We start from the raw sequence: 15,570 nt of genomic DNA on the forward strand, positions 1-15,570 counted from the left end.
ACCCTTAACGAGCAGGGCATGCTGTTTCTCTTTAAGCACTTTTTCCAGGGTCCCTTGAAACAGTGGTGAAAGTGGTAGAAATACTCACAGAATGCAGCTGTCACTTCATTTCAGGTGCATTTTTCAGGTAAACCAGAAGGAATGGGGAGTTCTTCTCAGCCAGGACATCTGCAAGACGCCCCAGCCCAAATGTAGTCCCCTCTACATTGCCACCCAGGGGCACAGAGTGGGACCCCCTTGGTGTGTTTCTCCTTGAAATAAAAAAGAGATTCTCCACACTGAGCTCTAAGACTACTTCTTACTTTCCATTTTTCCCCTGATAAAAATGTATTGCTGCTGAGGAAATCAAATCCAATCTTCAATATATTTAGCATGAATGCAATAAAGAACATTAATGCACTTCAGAAAGGAGAGAACTGTGGGCTGGTATCATCTGCCACTTGGAGGAGGAAGGATCACCATGGAAACTGTTTTCGTTGAAAGCCATGTACTCCAGGCATTGAATGTGTAGGAAAGCGAGTAAAACAGGAGGGGTAAGGGAATGCAGGAAATTTCTTATTCTTTCCCCTCTGTTGCCATAAAACTGCTATTGGAACCTCACGAAGAAGGATCATTCATTATAGCTCATGCAAATATAAGATGTGTATGCATTCAAATTAAAGTTACACTGTGTTGGTTTTTCCATGGGGGACGGGGTCTGAAGTAGCTGCCCACAAGCAGGATTAGACTCCCTGAAAAACAGCATCATCTTGGCAGTGGTTGGTATGCACTTTAAAGATTTGCAGGTAGCACTTAGAGCAGCCTTCTCCAACCTGGTGCCCAGCAGATGTATAGGAACACAACTCTCAGTCTCCCTGAGCTGGCTAGGGCATGCTGGGAGTTGTAGTGTGACACAGCTGTAAGGTACCTGGATAAGGAAGCCTGGCTTAAAGGAACGGAGAATATTTTCCAAGGAGTGCCTCCTTCACTCTGGGGACCGTGGAAAACCACGTACACCTACAAGGCGTCAGTCACTTGGCCTCTGCCACTCACTCTGTCCTGGTCTATCAGGAAGGCTAAAGAAGAGCTGGGGCACAATGAGGGGGGGGGTTTCCTATCTTCCTCTTTTTGCTTTGTGCAAGGACTGCTGACTGCCTGTAGTTGCAATTCCCAGCTGTGCCTCAGCATCCTCTGCAGCTAGTTCTGTAGGTTCTGCAGTGCCAAGCAGCTGCAGGGCTTCTAGGTTCCATCTTTTCCCTGTGGCATCTTTCCCCAGTTTTCCACACATCTGCAAACAGTGCTAACCCATCGAGAAAGAAAGTACTTCAAAAACCTGTATATCCAGATAAACTCTGGAGTGTAGCCATGTTAGAAGGCCTGCCTATACATTATACTCCAAATAAAATGGTATAATAATCCTTCTGAGTTTTCTCTCTAGCATCAGCTTGTTACATTTATGGCAGTTGTTGGCAAATACCTGTAAGTTCTCCATACAGAATGGTCAGGTTTTTTACCATTATGATAGCCATTCAGTGAAGAACATTCATATTCACCAGCTCCAGAAGGACAGTTTGACATGCTTTTGATGACTGCTTGAAATGAGACCCGGTTTCATTTAAACAAGTTTTGTGGGTCCAATAGGATGCTTATCCAAGATCTATTCCAGGAAAGCACAATCTTTGCCTATTACTGACAATGGAAGATGTGGATCCTCTAATGCATGGGTCCTCAAACTACAGCCCGGGGGCCGGATCTGGCTCGCCATGCCCATTTGGATCCGCCGCTCACGCGCCCACCGCTGCTCACCTCACCCCAAGCACGGGGAGGCAGTGGTTTGCTCACTCAGAGAAAACACTCTCCAGGCGAGCGAGCTGCTCCCTCATGCGCGCACCTCGCAGCGCATGCCCACCCCTGCTTTGCCTCGCCTCACCGTGCCCCCCGCCCCCACCTCAGCACACACCCGCGCACACCACCCCGGCCCACGCCCAGCACCAGCACCTTTCAACTGGCCCCCTGGTGAAAAAGTTTGAGGACCCCTGCTCTAATATTTGATCCTTTGTTCCTGTGAAAATTGGTAATCAATTTTACATAACTGGCTTTTGTTCCTGATTGGTAAAGTGGAACTCATGGGCTGCAAATATTTCATATTTCAATTATCTTCTGTCTGACTGGACAAAATACACTAATTTGATGATAAAGGCTGTTTTCACCACCTTGAAAACACACTACATGCCATATCTGTAGAATCATAGAACAGAAGAGTTGAAAGGAGCCATGAAGGCCATTGACCCCGTGCTGTTGCAGGCCACCAATTTACACCATCCCACTCAGGTGGCTGTCCAGTTTCTTTTTTAATGTCTCTAGTGTGGGAGAGCCCCCCGCCTCTATAGGCAGCTGGTTCCACTGTCATTTTGCTCTGACAGTGAGGAAGCTTTTCCTAATGTCCAGCCTGAATCTGGGTTGTAGCAACTTGAACTGATTATTCTGTGTCCTACACTCTGGCATCAGCAAGAAGAGATCTTGCCCTTCCTCTTTGTGACAGCCTTTGAGGTACTTATAGAGGGATAGACTGGTAAAACAGAATAGAGGGATAAACTGTATTAATAAACTGTATTAATAAACAGAATAGAGGGATAAACTATTTTGTTAAGAGTTTAGTTGATTCCAGTGAAGTTACTGTAAAACTAATGCAAACTATTCTGGAATGTGGCCTTTCAGTAAATCGCGCTCACCAGATAAAACAGCAGATGGTTAAAATTTAGCAGAACTTGCAGTGCATGACCCTGAGGAAACAATTCAATGCAATGACATTACAGGGTTTCACTTAAAAAAAACTTTTCTGTCCAACAGGTCCTCCTTCAAAGTGTGTGTGTGTGTGTGTGTGTGTGCGCGTGCACGCACATGCAGGCACGCACAGAGCTATGTGTAAATCCTACTGCAACCCTCCTGGGTGTCTCAGCTGTTGTCACAGCCTTGTCTACAATGAAATTGTCTTCCTAAATCTATTCCCAGCAAGCCAGTGCTGTAAATTAGTTAAGACAAACTTCAGAAAGCATGCATGTCTTGGTAAATATGTTTAGTGCTGGAGAGACAGGGCAATATGGAGAAAATTGTGCAAATATTAATAGAGGCAGCATGGAGCTCATTATTCACCTGCCGGATACCATCTGGATGTTCATGGCCCAGCAGACATTGGGAGGGGGGAGGTAGGTGGGGGAGTGGCTTCTTGCACAGAGAGTTGATGGATCCACGGAGGGTGGATCATGCAACGAGTGAGTGGAAGTATGACCTTAAAAGCACAAAACGGCAGTCATGCGGTCATTGACCAAGTATAACCTCCTCCAGTAGCATGAGACCATGTGGGGAGTCAGTCATCTGTTGATGCTCCATCTACTGGAGGAGAGGTGTACAGCTTCTGTGCTTCCTCAGATTTCTGAGGGTAGAAATATCTGTTTGGTGGGGATGTATGAGAACTTAATCTATATTCTCAAGCGTATGGTTTTTGAAAATATTAGTAAGTTCCTGAACATTCAAAAATGCACACTTTAAAAAGTGAGCATTTTTGCAAAAGGTGCATTTTCCCATTTAAGAGGGGCAATGCATTTAGGTGTGTATTTTGTTGTGTTTTAATTTTCAAAAATACATTTTCCCACACAAATGAAACAAGAGAGCCCAAATGAAGACAGAAGATGAAGTGAAGTGAGCTTCAGAACAGTGTCAAGAGAATCTTACTAACTGAAAATCACTTGCTTCCCCATCCTTATTATGAAATGCATAAAGGTGCCACCACTTTATGTATCTTCCTTGTAATGTCTCGTTTCAATGGATAAAATCTAATTTTTCTATAAAAACTGTTCCTTAGTTTCCTTTTGGCTCCAAAAGAACCCCCAAGCCAACTTACAGTTTAACATTTTAAAACCATTTAAATACTTTACAGCATTGCACACGGGGCCACAGCCCTTCCAACAGTGCTGACAATCATTTTGATGTATCGGGTGAGAACTTGTGTAAGTCATGTCCCCTCTCCTGAGCAAAAGACCCGACAGACTGAGTACAAGTTGAAGGGTGGGTTCTGAATTGTTCCTTCAAGCCCACAGTTTTTAGCACTGATAGGAAAGTATTTTCCTTCACAAAAGGCAAATACTTTTTCTCTCTTCTCCACTGCCGTCCTCTGTCTTTCCACTAATCTCATTTTCACGTTCATCTTGGATCATCACTCATTCTTTCTCATGCTTGCACACAAACATGTGCAGGTACACATATGCACACACAAACACCTCAGTGGCAGCCCCCCCTCCCCAAACTTGGCTTTGAAACAATTCCTGCTGCAGTAAGGAAATCTGTTAATTAAAAAGCCAGCCGAACAGTAGAGTGGTAGACTACCTTGGTGGTGGCCAGGAAAGGCACAGCAAGGTGTCTAGACCTGGTTTAACTTTTAAACTGCCCTCAGTTCCTTGTCCTTGGATATAGTGGGGAGATAGCGATTAGCTTAAAATCAGAAGCAGCTGCTTCATCCCTTTGTGGCCCCCTCGCACCAGAGGGAAATAGGTGAGGGAGCAGCACTTGGGCCCAAGGCTTGTAAAGTCTGTTTCCAAATAAACTGCCAGAGGTGAATGTGTCACTTCCCATGCGTTGTTGGACTGTTGCTCCGATCAGCCATAGGCAGGATACCCAATGATGGGGGCTCACGGGGATGGCAGTCCATCATTGTCTGGAGGGCCACAGTTTCACCGTCTCTGCTGCAAACCACAGTTGAGTGCTGTGTCTGAACTAGCCTGACAGGTCTATGGGCGAGGGCTTCTGCTTTCCTTTCTTTCAGGGCAGACATTCAGCATCTAATCATGGCTGTATATTAGGCATGAATTAGCAATGGCATTGTGTGCATGTCCACATTCCTTTTAACAAGAATCCAGAGAGCTTTGGAAGAAAGAGGAAAAGCTTATGCAAATCAGGGACTGAAAACAAACAAATACCATAACACTTAGTCCATTACACAGTGTAAATGGGTGTTAAAAGCTGAGTGTGTGTAAATGCTTTTCTTTGAACAGTACTGTTGCATTGAAAGCCATTTATTCTCCCTTTCTGGTCATGCTTTGCATTCAGGGCAAACTGCATTCAGATGCAATTGCTGGGGACAGAAAGGGAGTAATTGCAGTGGAATTAACCTCTGACTTTTGTTTCTAAGAATAACCCTGATAAATCCACTCAACAGTAGGTTACCTGCTTACCTTTATGCAATGTAAATGCTTTTCTGTTCCACCTGCTTAAATGCAGCATTGGTAAATTAACCATTCTCTGCTCAAGAATCTGTCTTAGTAAATAGATGTGTATTTTCCATTATATTTCTTCTGTTCTTTGCTAAAATTATTATTTAAACACTTCTAAACAATATAGTGTTTTCAGACACTGAGGAATGAGAAAAGATTTGGGATCTGGATAAAATTAAGTGGCAGTCTTACAACGGCAATGAAATCCCTTTAAAGGTATTCCAGTGGATTACAGGAAAAAGTGACCATTGTAGAATGTGTGGGATCTGTACAGCAGTCGGTCGCACTGGGGGCCTGGTTCTCACACGCAAAGTACAGCCTTCCTGCCCCTGATTCTTCCCAGTTTGGCAGGCGCAGCAACCAAGCTGTCGGCGCTTGCCTTCCTGTCCCAGCAACTTTACTAACTGCTGCTGCTAATATTTGGAGTCCACCCCTTTGTTTCACCACCCTCATCCTGTTCTCAGGCCAGCCTCTGAGCTGTGCCCTTGCCACTGGCTGCCCGGCTCCCAAGGAAAAGCCTCTCCAGGGCAAAAGATGAGTCTCTCTCCTTGCCCTGTACCCAGGGCTGGGTCACCATTTCCCTTCATGTTTCCCTGCATGCTGTTAGGGAGACTCAGATACATCCTGGTAGAGAAAGGTTGCTTATATGTGCCTTTGTGATATAGAATCAAACCTGCCACATCTCTGCCCCTCTTTCTCAGAAAGATTTCCCCGTCTCAGGAGGAGCATGGGTGTAAGCCAGCGGAGTCCACTGGGGAAGCTGAGGAGAAGTGATGCTGGGTGATGAGATCTGCTCCCTGCCGCTGCCACAGCCCAAACCGAACTGTTCTGCCGGCTTCATTGCTGGGGAGTAAGGAAAGCAGATTGGCAGCAGAAGCCGAAAGTGAAGCGGTGATGGTGGGGACCGGGGGCATGTGTGCTTTCCTTTAGCCTTGACAGACGGGCCTAGAGGAAAGTGCCTCCACCCCGCCTTCACTGGGCAGGGCACGGGCAGGGGAGGCGAAAAGGGGCCAGCTCCTTCCCCTTGGGCATGTCTGTGCCTGCACCCTCCCCGCATTTCCCCACAAGGCTACCCAGGGGTGGGCCTCAGGGCAAAGGACCTCTGTCCCCCTCCCCTTGTTCTCTAGTGCCGCCACTCAGCTGAGCAGCAGGATGCGCAGCAAGGGGAGCCTGTGGCAGCAGCCCAGAAGTTCTGATGGGGCCCTTTTTGGCAGCTGTCATTCCCACTCCCCTCCTCTCAGTGCTTCCGCACAGTCCCCTGGGATACCGGTGGGAGGGTTGTGGGGAAGCGGGGAGGTGGTGCCTCAGGGTTACCTCTGTGCTGTGCCCGATGGTTTGCTGGGCAGAGCAAGGGCCCCAAGCCCTTGTCTGAACTGACCCACTGCATAGTTCTGCATGTTCTCCTGACCTGAGTGGTGAACAAGTCACAGTGAGGTGTCAGCCATGCTTTGTCTGCTGGTTGCGTGGCAGCCCAGTGTGCTCAGTTGCCCTGGCTGGTGCAGCTTCTGATGTCATCCAAGCCTAGCAAGGATGGGTTGTTCCCATTGGGTAACAAACCACTCCAAATGCCATAGGTTGTTTTAGGGTTTTGGGGTGGTTTGTTAACTGTGGCAGCAACTCACCCTTGCCAAGTTGCACCAGGTAGGGTAATTAGACAAATCAGCATGCGAGCAGCACATGGAGTGTGGTTAATAAGCCACTGTGGCTCACAATTTGACTGATGTAAATTCAGTTTCTGTTCCTAGAAATTTCAGCCAAATCAGAAACCAAGGCATTATCAATCTCTCCACTTCTGCACTTTATTCATTATGCTTTTGAAAGGATAGTGTCCTTCCCCACTGTCCACCTTAAATCTGTCTGTGTGTGTGTGCGCGCACGTGCACATTCATGCTGAAAGATAGTAAAGGAGTTTGTTTCAGTGCATGATAATAAAAAATTAACAATCATTGAAGCTGGCCAGGATTCAGGGAGCCAAAATAAGGGGACCAGTCCTAGATTTGTAGGGAGGGGCAAGGAGAAAGGGAGAAATGTGCTGAATTAAAAAGTGGGGTCCAGGAGCTAGGCCGGGAATGTGGAGGATTTCACTTAAAGGTTGCTGTCAAGGTGGTGCCCCAACCATCTGTGTACGCATGTGCCTGCCTGGTGCAAAAGACCCAAGATGAGTTTTTTCTCCCAGCCTTCCCTTCTTCTGTCCTCCTTAAAAAACTGTCAAACCACATGCTTTCAAAGCAAATCCCACTGAGCTGCATGAGGCTCAAGTAAGTATGCACAGGATTGTAGCCCTGCTAGTGGTCAGCTGGCTCGTATGGGTGGGGAGGTGGAAGAAAGAGAATGCGGATGCAAAGCTAAGTTGAGCAACAAACAAAATGTCACGTATTCAGTTAAAGTACGTTTTTCATTTGATTGTTCTGTGTCAATTTTAGTTAATTTAGATTTTAATGCAACGCTTACACCTTTTTTTGGCTGCCAGGGTGGCTTTTACTTGAAAAATAGTGACGACCCCTGCACAAGGGAGCAAATCCAATGAACTCGGTGTGTTTTGTTCAGAGCCACGCTTCACACTCTTCTCCCTTTCCACTGGGAAGGGGAAATCAATCCTAATGGTCAGAAATATTTTTGTTCACTATTAGAATGATGTTAGGGAATGATAATGTGGACTTGTCTCTTCTGTTCCTATTAGTAATATATTTAAATGAAAATATCTCCATGTTCATCCTCTGTGGTTTTCAGTGTGTCTGTTATACTGGGCTGCATGATTTCTGACACAAGGTATTGGATTGAAGGCAGGTGGTGAAATGCAGTGACAACAGAGAACATTAATTAAGATTGATGAAGGGTATATTTACATATTGCTGATTCCTGAGGATTTCAGTGAAAGTCAAGGATACCTGGCACAGTATTCCATCTTGCATGATAGTTAAATCTAAGATAGGATACGTATTTGCTAGTTAAGCCTTTCTGTACACTTTTTTGTATAGAAATGTGCAGTTTTTACTTGGTTATTCTGAGGATTGCTGGCATCTGTTCCCTAGAAAGCTTGTCTGTTTCAAAGGCATTGCTTATGCTCAGATAGAAGTCTTTCAAAACACTGCAAAATAGAGAGTTGGTCACCAAACTGGCATGCTAGTTGTGAGTGTGATTGCAGCATGAAATGTAGCCGCACAAATCTCAGTGCCTTGCTGGCTTGTCCCTGTGAAATTTCCATGATCTTTCCTGACACCACTTCGTCAGCATTTATAATGTCTTCTGTAAATTTGTCCGGGATTCAAGGAGCACTCACATAGTCCTTTAAAAAAAAAAGCCATAACAAAGTGCTGAGCAACAGCAAGACTTCTTCATTTTCTGCAATATCCAGCTATTCCATGATCTCTCTCTCTTGCTCTCTTTTAAAAAGGTAGCATTATTTCGTGGTTCTGTACTCCTGGTGTCTAGCACCAGAACGTGCACCTCCCTGGATTCTTTTTTTAACATGAGAAAGAGGAAATCCAAGTCTCTTTCTTCCCTCTCCACTAGCAGGGCTGCTCTCTCCAGCAGATTATGTGGAGATGGGATATTGCAGTACCAGCTAGTCAGGGCTGCCCAGATGTGTAGTCCTCCAGCTGTGACTGGACCGCAGTCACTTTGGCCCCTCCCCATCCGATGGAAGGTGCAGTTGAGCAGCCTCTTGGAGGGTCACATGTGTCGCCCTCCTGCTGCAAAAGACCTGCTTTTTTCTTCGCGCCAGAGCCTCAGCTAACATTAGCACTGCAAACACTTACGCTGGGCACAAAAGGGAACCTCGTGTCCAGGTACTGAAGGTGTTCCTATGGAATTGCAGATCTTGACAACTTTGTTAAAGATGATGTCTATGAATTCCCTTAATGATAGTCAAGTACAATAGTAAATCTAAGTGCTCCACAGAAATTCCACGGGGGAGGCAAAGTCCTGACAGTCGTTCCTGTAACCATACAGGCAATGAGGCCTTTAGATGCCTGTGCAAAGCCAGTCTGCAGTGAACTTAAATTGCCTTTGTCTTTTTCTTTTCAGCTGACATTATCTCTACAGTAGAATTCAACCACACAGGAGAATTACTAGCGACAGGGGACAAGGGGGGTCGCGTTGTAATATTTCAGCGTGAGCAGGAGGTAAGTGCTGGTGAATGCAAAAATTCCCATTTTTATCCTTTTAAAAGAAGCTTCCCGCTGCTTCCTAATCTTCGTGTGTCACTCTTCAACCTGCTTCTCTTCTAGCAAACTAAAAATTGCAAAAAAGGCCATTAACATCAATAGGCTGGTTTCTGTCTCAAAAAGCACCCTGCAAATGTCGTTTTTTCTGCATCCTTTTGCTTCCTTTAACAGTCATTGCAGGCTGAGAATCTAATGTAAACTGAACACTGCTGAAACATCATAAACTCAGAGAGACCCAATTGCCTGATTTGCCCAGTGTAATAACGCTTTCAAAGTCTTGCTTGTTGAATCATTAGCAGGACTTCCCACCCCTCACCTGCAGCATGTGCAGCTGTCTTCACTTTGCACGGGTGTGCATTGTTTCATTATGGTATATGCTGGTGCAGGGTCCTAAACACCAACAGTGATGCTCTCGATTTATGCCAGAGCATTAAAAAAAGAAAGAAAACAGGAGAAGTACACAAAGCTTTTACATATGACTAAATACCACAGTGGGAGCACGGCGTTGTCAGTAGTTATTTTGTTTGTATAATTGCTGACTGAACAGATGCGTTGTCTTCATTTTTTCATACAGTTGTGTATGACAGTGAAATAAATGGTGTTACATGTGCTGGATCATACACAGACGCATACACAGCTTGGACAGATAGGCTGTTTGTTCATGCGCCCTTCACTACTGCATGTGGTGCTTTGATGCAATATCTATCCCCTGCAAAAACCACACACGGATCGATAAACAGGTAGAGGAGTAGAACCAGGTGGAGCAGTCCTGTACTCTGGTTCTCACTTAATGTTCTTTCCATGATGGAAGATGGTCCGTGAGCCTGAAATGGCAAGCTGCCTAACCAGGCTGTGTGTGAACTGGCCTTCAGCAGTAGTTACATTCCTTGGACATAATGGCTGTTGGTTGTTCATAGATCACTGCTTCTTATGAAAAAGATGCCCCTAGGTCACAGTGGTAGCTGCTTTGTTTAGCAGTACCTATGATCAATTAAATGTTCCTGAAAAGAGTTCAAAAGTTATGTGCATTCTAAGTGATACATTGTGAAACCAGAAGTACTTATATGTGTGATGCACTGGGGATAGGAATTTGGAGAATTCTAACTTGGATACCCAGGGATGAATCAAGTAAGAGTTGGTTGTTCCTCAATATATTATACATGGATACAGTTCTAGATGTGCTCATAAAATCAGAGAATAACGGAATAGTAGAGTTGGAGGGGGCCATGAAGGCCATTGAGTCCAACCCCCTGCTGTTGCAGGACACCATCTTACTGAAACTCTTTGGCCTTTCAAATCTCTATCTGCATCATCAAAGGCTAAATATTGGGGCCATGATTCAGGCAGAATTTTATACTTTTAAGACCCATTGATTTATATGAGGTCATTAAGTGCATGCTCAAATATATCTTGTTACAATAAAAGTGCATAAGATTCCTGCTTTGTCCCCTTTTCTGTATTTTACCATGTGATCAAACTTGTACTTGAATGGGTACTGAAGTTTTTAAATTTAGAATCACATTATAAGATAGAGCAGAAGTTAATTGTTGTTGAAATATATGATGAAAAAAATATATCAAAGAAAACAAAAGCTTTTGTAAATATTTGCCTTAGCAGGCAGGGATCCTAGTGGATCAGGGAGAGGTCAGCATATGCATCATTGGCCCTTTAGGGAAGTGTTTTGTTCCAGATATAAAGAGTAAATGGAATTGTGGGGTGGGGGTGGGGGAATCTTAAAGTTCATGGGGCAGTTCCCAGGATATGGCTTCAAGTAAATGTTATTCTAATCTGACCCAGTCAGAGGAGATTTTGGCTCACCAAAAGCATCACTACATCAAAAAGGCAAGGATTCACAAAGATCCCATGATACAAAGCAAATGAGACTTCCATTTGTGTGTGCGTATGCACGAACTGGTTCAAACATGGAAGCTGGCTGCCATTTTCTCATCATTCCTCCTATCGAGGAGGAAGTCCAGGGGGATCACACAGCAAAATCTCAGTGTGAGCCAGACTGGACGCAACACTACTTATACCCAGCAGTGGCTTTGTTTGTTCTTGCAGGAACTAGGAAAGATATTGCTATAATTGTGGAACTGGTGGATGTCCACATATAACAGTGTACAGCTGCATTCAAGTTGAGGGATGTCTGTACTTGGGAGAAATAAGCAGCTGGCTTGCACGTGTGAACATGCTGTATGATGGGGCATCCAGATTCTGTGATTCAAAGGTGCTTTGCAATAGTGTTTATCAGCCCCTTTCAAGATGAAGCATCACTAACTTATACTGCACTTTCAGTTTAGGTATGGTAGTAATAATAGTCACAATCAACTCTGCTAAATATTTACAGGTTTGTAGGCAAAACCTGTTCATAGTGTATTGACCTGAATGAAGCCTATTCTACAGGTAAACCAAATAGGAGTTATCCTTTGATTTGAGGCATTATCGTGCCTTGCCAATTTGTCTTGGAGATAAATGATGGGAAGGCCTTCATTCATTCTTGAAACAGACTGAAACAAAGGTGCACTTTCTGCATCCTATCACCAGCATGCAGAGAAACTGACACGCGAGGAGAATGCATTGTGCAGGAAAGATCTCTTGTGTCTGCTTTGATATCTAAACTGTAATGTGTCACCATAATCAGACATTTCCCTGTCTTTTAACAATCCTCGGAGAACAAAAGAATCCATTGAGAATTTGCTAGCTCTGGCTCTTTTACGAATCCCTTCATTGTTTCTTTCCCCCTCCTGCAGAGCAAAAATCAGCCCCATCGCAGGGGAGAATATAATGTTTACAGCACATTCCAGAGCCATGAACCTGAGTTCGATTACCTGAAGAGCTTAGAGATAGAAGAGAAGATCAATAAAATACGATGGCTCCCACAGCAAAACGCAGCCTACTTCCTTCTCTCCACCAATGGTATGTGTGATGATGACAGGTCATTCTTTGCTTTCCAGCCAAATATCCTGCAATTCTTTTCTGGCTTGCAGTAATTCACACTTCTAATCCTTCTGCAAGGATGGTAGGTATTGCTTCGTTTCTTGTACAGTGCAGCCACTTTGTGAGTACACCAGACCTCACCGGGTGCTGAGACAGTTATGGCAGAAGTCAACAGTCTATTGACACCAGATCTCACTAGGAAATATGGAGTATGTTCATAAACATTGCAATACACACAGGTTTCCCATGGAAAATGGAAATCTCCTCACATTTTCCTACTTCTGTAACGGGCCCTGAAGCACATCCTGCAACTTACTCCACATCATTGGCAGTCCCTTGTGGGGTACAGAAAGGCACAAGCAGGCGACAGCAGACCACACAGAAGGCGGGACGGCCGTTTTCTGTGGCAGCCCTGTGTTTCTTGTAATGCATAGCTTTGCTTTCTGGCATGCAAATACTTTCAAGATGGAAGCCGAAGGCAGTTTTGTCATTTTCCATAAGAGTGGTGTGCTCTTGCTACTCAAAATACCCTCTCGCTAAAAGCCTCCTATCCATTGCCATAGGATTTTAAGAAACTGCCTTATGCCTCTGATTATTTTAAGAGGGTTTATTGCTTCAATTATTCTTTTTACTGTAATTTATCATGAACTTATCTTGTAAAGTACTTTGGGATTTAAAAATAAAAAAACAAGAGACTAACATGGAGTCCCTCCATGTATTGCTGACACTGAATGGCGATGGCTTGCCAAGGTTTCGGGAAGGGGTCTTTCCTGGTCTTAGCAGGAGATGCCAGGAAATGAACTTGGAACCACTGAGCAATGCTACCCACCTTTCACATTGCTCAAAAGTTATTTCCTTCCCTGTCACTCACCCTTCCAACCATACCCTCTTCCTCCTATCTGGCTCACGTCTGAAGCCTTGTTTGCACTGGTGCCAAATTGTGAAGGAGGCACTGAGAACAGATGGGCTTGGCTCACTCCTTAGACACCAGCTCATGTGCTGGTCACCCCCCCCCCCGCCCCACACACTGCTACATGCCTGCATGTGAAAGGTCCCTGTAGGAGAACAGATGTACACACATAGGATTTCCCACACACAGATGGAAACTCTAGTCAGTTGGTAATGGATTTTGCAGTGCTGTGAAAAACATTCCTCTCTGAGGAACTAGATAGGTACAAGCTGAGAAAAATGTATTGCTCTTAGGACCCAGTTCTGTACAGCTTTCTGTGAATCCTTTCTGAAAGAAATAACTTCAAATGAAGGCAGCACACTATTGCATTATGCCCCTTGGTCCAGTGCGCTTTGAAATTTCCACCTAGTTTTATTTAGGTATATATAGTATTGTGAAAACAGATGTCTTTGCCAGTGATGATTAGTGTACTCAAGAAGCATCATCTATAAGAACAGCAGTTCGTAGTTAACAGTTAAAGCAAGGTTGAATCCAATTTTGCAATAACTTTATGTAATGCTTATTCATACTCTGTAAGTACTGAAAAAATGGACATCAGTATCCTCTCTGAAAAATATGTATTACGCAACTTCAGGAGACTACACGATCCTGAGAAGTGATAAGAACCCTTTTTAAAGCAGCTGCCAAAGATGCTACGGAACCTGTATCTGGGGGAAATCCACCTAAGCAGCAAAGAGAGGGAAGCAAAGGAGTTCGCCCTGAGTATGTTAAGGCAAAGATGACGGGACTTCCTCATTCCACTTCATTTGCGCAACTTCCTTTACGAGCTACAAGCCATATTGGCTTGCTGTGTTAACCCAGTCTCTCTCTGGGTTAGCACAGCAAGGTGTTAACCCTCCTTGGGTTGAACACCCTCAAGGTGAGGGTGTTCAAAGATAGGCTGGACATGCACATGGTGGGCATGTTGTGAGTGGAGCTGGCTGGAGCCAGAGGTCAGACTAGATGGCCCGGGTGGCCCTTCTGACTCGCTCTGTTTCTATGTTTCTCCTCTTTGCATTGCCACAAGTAGAGCAATGCAACAGGGAAGCACCTGGATCTCTCTCCTTACATTGAAGTGATGTGGCTGCTGGCTGGGTGACATCCAGCACATCTTAATCTACAAGAGAGAGAGCAAGCCGCCAGTGGTCATGGAGGAGCAAGTGGGTTTTCCTCTGGGCAAAGGTAAGGAGCAGGGCAGCTGAGGAAGTAGCAAGGAGTGGGTTCTTTCCACTAGATCTACCAAATCTTCCACTCTCTCCACATGGTTGCTTGGAGAGCTAGTCTTGCCTTTTGATAGCTCTGCAGCACATGTTCATTCTGTTCTATTTAGCCAACTGGAGGCAGGATGTCTTTGATAGAAGAAAACGATCCACACACTCCGGCTTTGTCCTGATACGCCACCAGGTTTAAACATGGTACTGCAGTGACTTTAATCTAGTGCCAACATCACTTAGGTTCTTGGCCCTCATGGCTATGCTGGGGAGACCAGGCAGAATTAAACTTCCCTGATATAATGGAGTATTCCTACTGTGTTTCAGTTTTCAGTTGTGCTAAGCTTATGCTTCATGTTATGTTCAGATAAATATCATGAGGATCTGGTGATGTTACTAGGATGAATGAAGCCTTAAGATGAATGTGACTTAATTACTACAGGGGGAAAAGGAGGGTCTAATTATCTTTCATAGTCAACTTACTTTGTGTTACAGAATTTACCCTATTGATCATTGTAATAAAATTCTGAGAGTTATTAAATTCATTTGAGGGGAAGACTCACTGAAACACAATGAAGATTAATTATGTAGCCTAATGTTCTGTTAATTGAGTTTTTAAATAGTTTTTTGATTAACAGGGGTATTATCTTTCTGTTCTGGAAAGTGCTTTCATATGCTTGGAAGACCTCTGATTCCAATTTCTCTTCCCCCTGTGATTTGCCTCCCAATATTCCTATGTTATTTCCAAAATCCCAAAATGTGTGGAATGCCCCTTACATTGAACAACAAAATTAGCTGGAGTCAACTGGAATTCCCAGAAACAGGGGTGGGATCAGAATGACGATGAATCAGATTGTCTTTAAAGGCTGGTGTGAGCGATGACAAACTGCTGTAGAACACCCTCCAGGAGGGGGAAAAGAAAACACCATTATTCAGAATAAAAGCCACATGTTCCTGAGGCTGTTTCCCTATAGGACTTCATGGCACACGATAAATGGGGTGACAGCAAAATGATGAAGCCAATGGAAATATCCACCTGCCAGACAAGCTGGCAATTGTGG

The 15,570-nt window shown here is 44.5% G+C and overlaps 1 protein-coding gene across 2 annotated transcripts in view; it reads left to right on the forward strand.

Moving 5' to 3' along the window:
- The window catches only part of PPP2R2B (protein phosphatase 2 regulatory subunit Bbeta), a 269,665-nt gene that overhangs the window by 174,720 nt on the left and 79,375 nt on the right, over positions 1-15,570 (forward strand). For both annotated transcript variants that reach the window (XM_044454367.1, XM_044454366.1), the window contains exons 2-3: positions 9,273-9,370; positions 12,163-12,328. In XM_044454367.1, the coding sequence (XP_044310302.1) occupies positions 9,273-9,370; positions 12,163-12,328 (264 nt within the window). The remainder of the gene's footprint in view (positions 1-9,272; positions 9,371-12,162; positions 12,329-15,570) is intronic.

The sequence above is a fragment of the Varanus komodoensis genome, unplaced genomic scaffold, assembly GCF_004798865.1.
Source record: "Varanus komodoensis strain SLA01 unplaced genomic scaffold, ASM479886v1 scaffold7_3, whole genome shotgun sequence".
Lineage (NCBI taxonomy): Eukaryota > Metazoa > Chordata > Lepidosauria > Squamata > Varanidae > Varanus > Varanus komodoensis.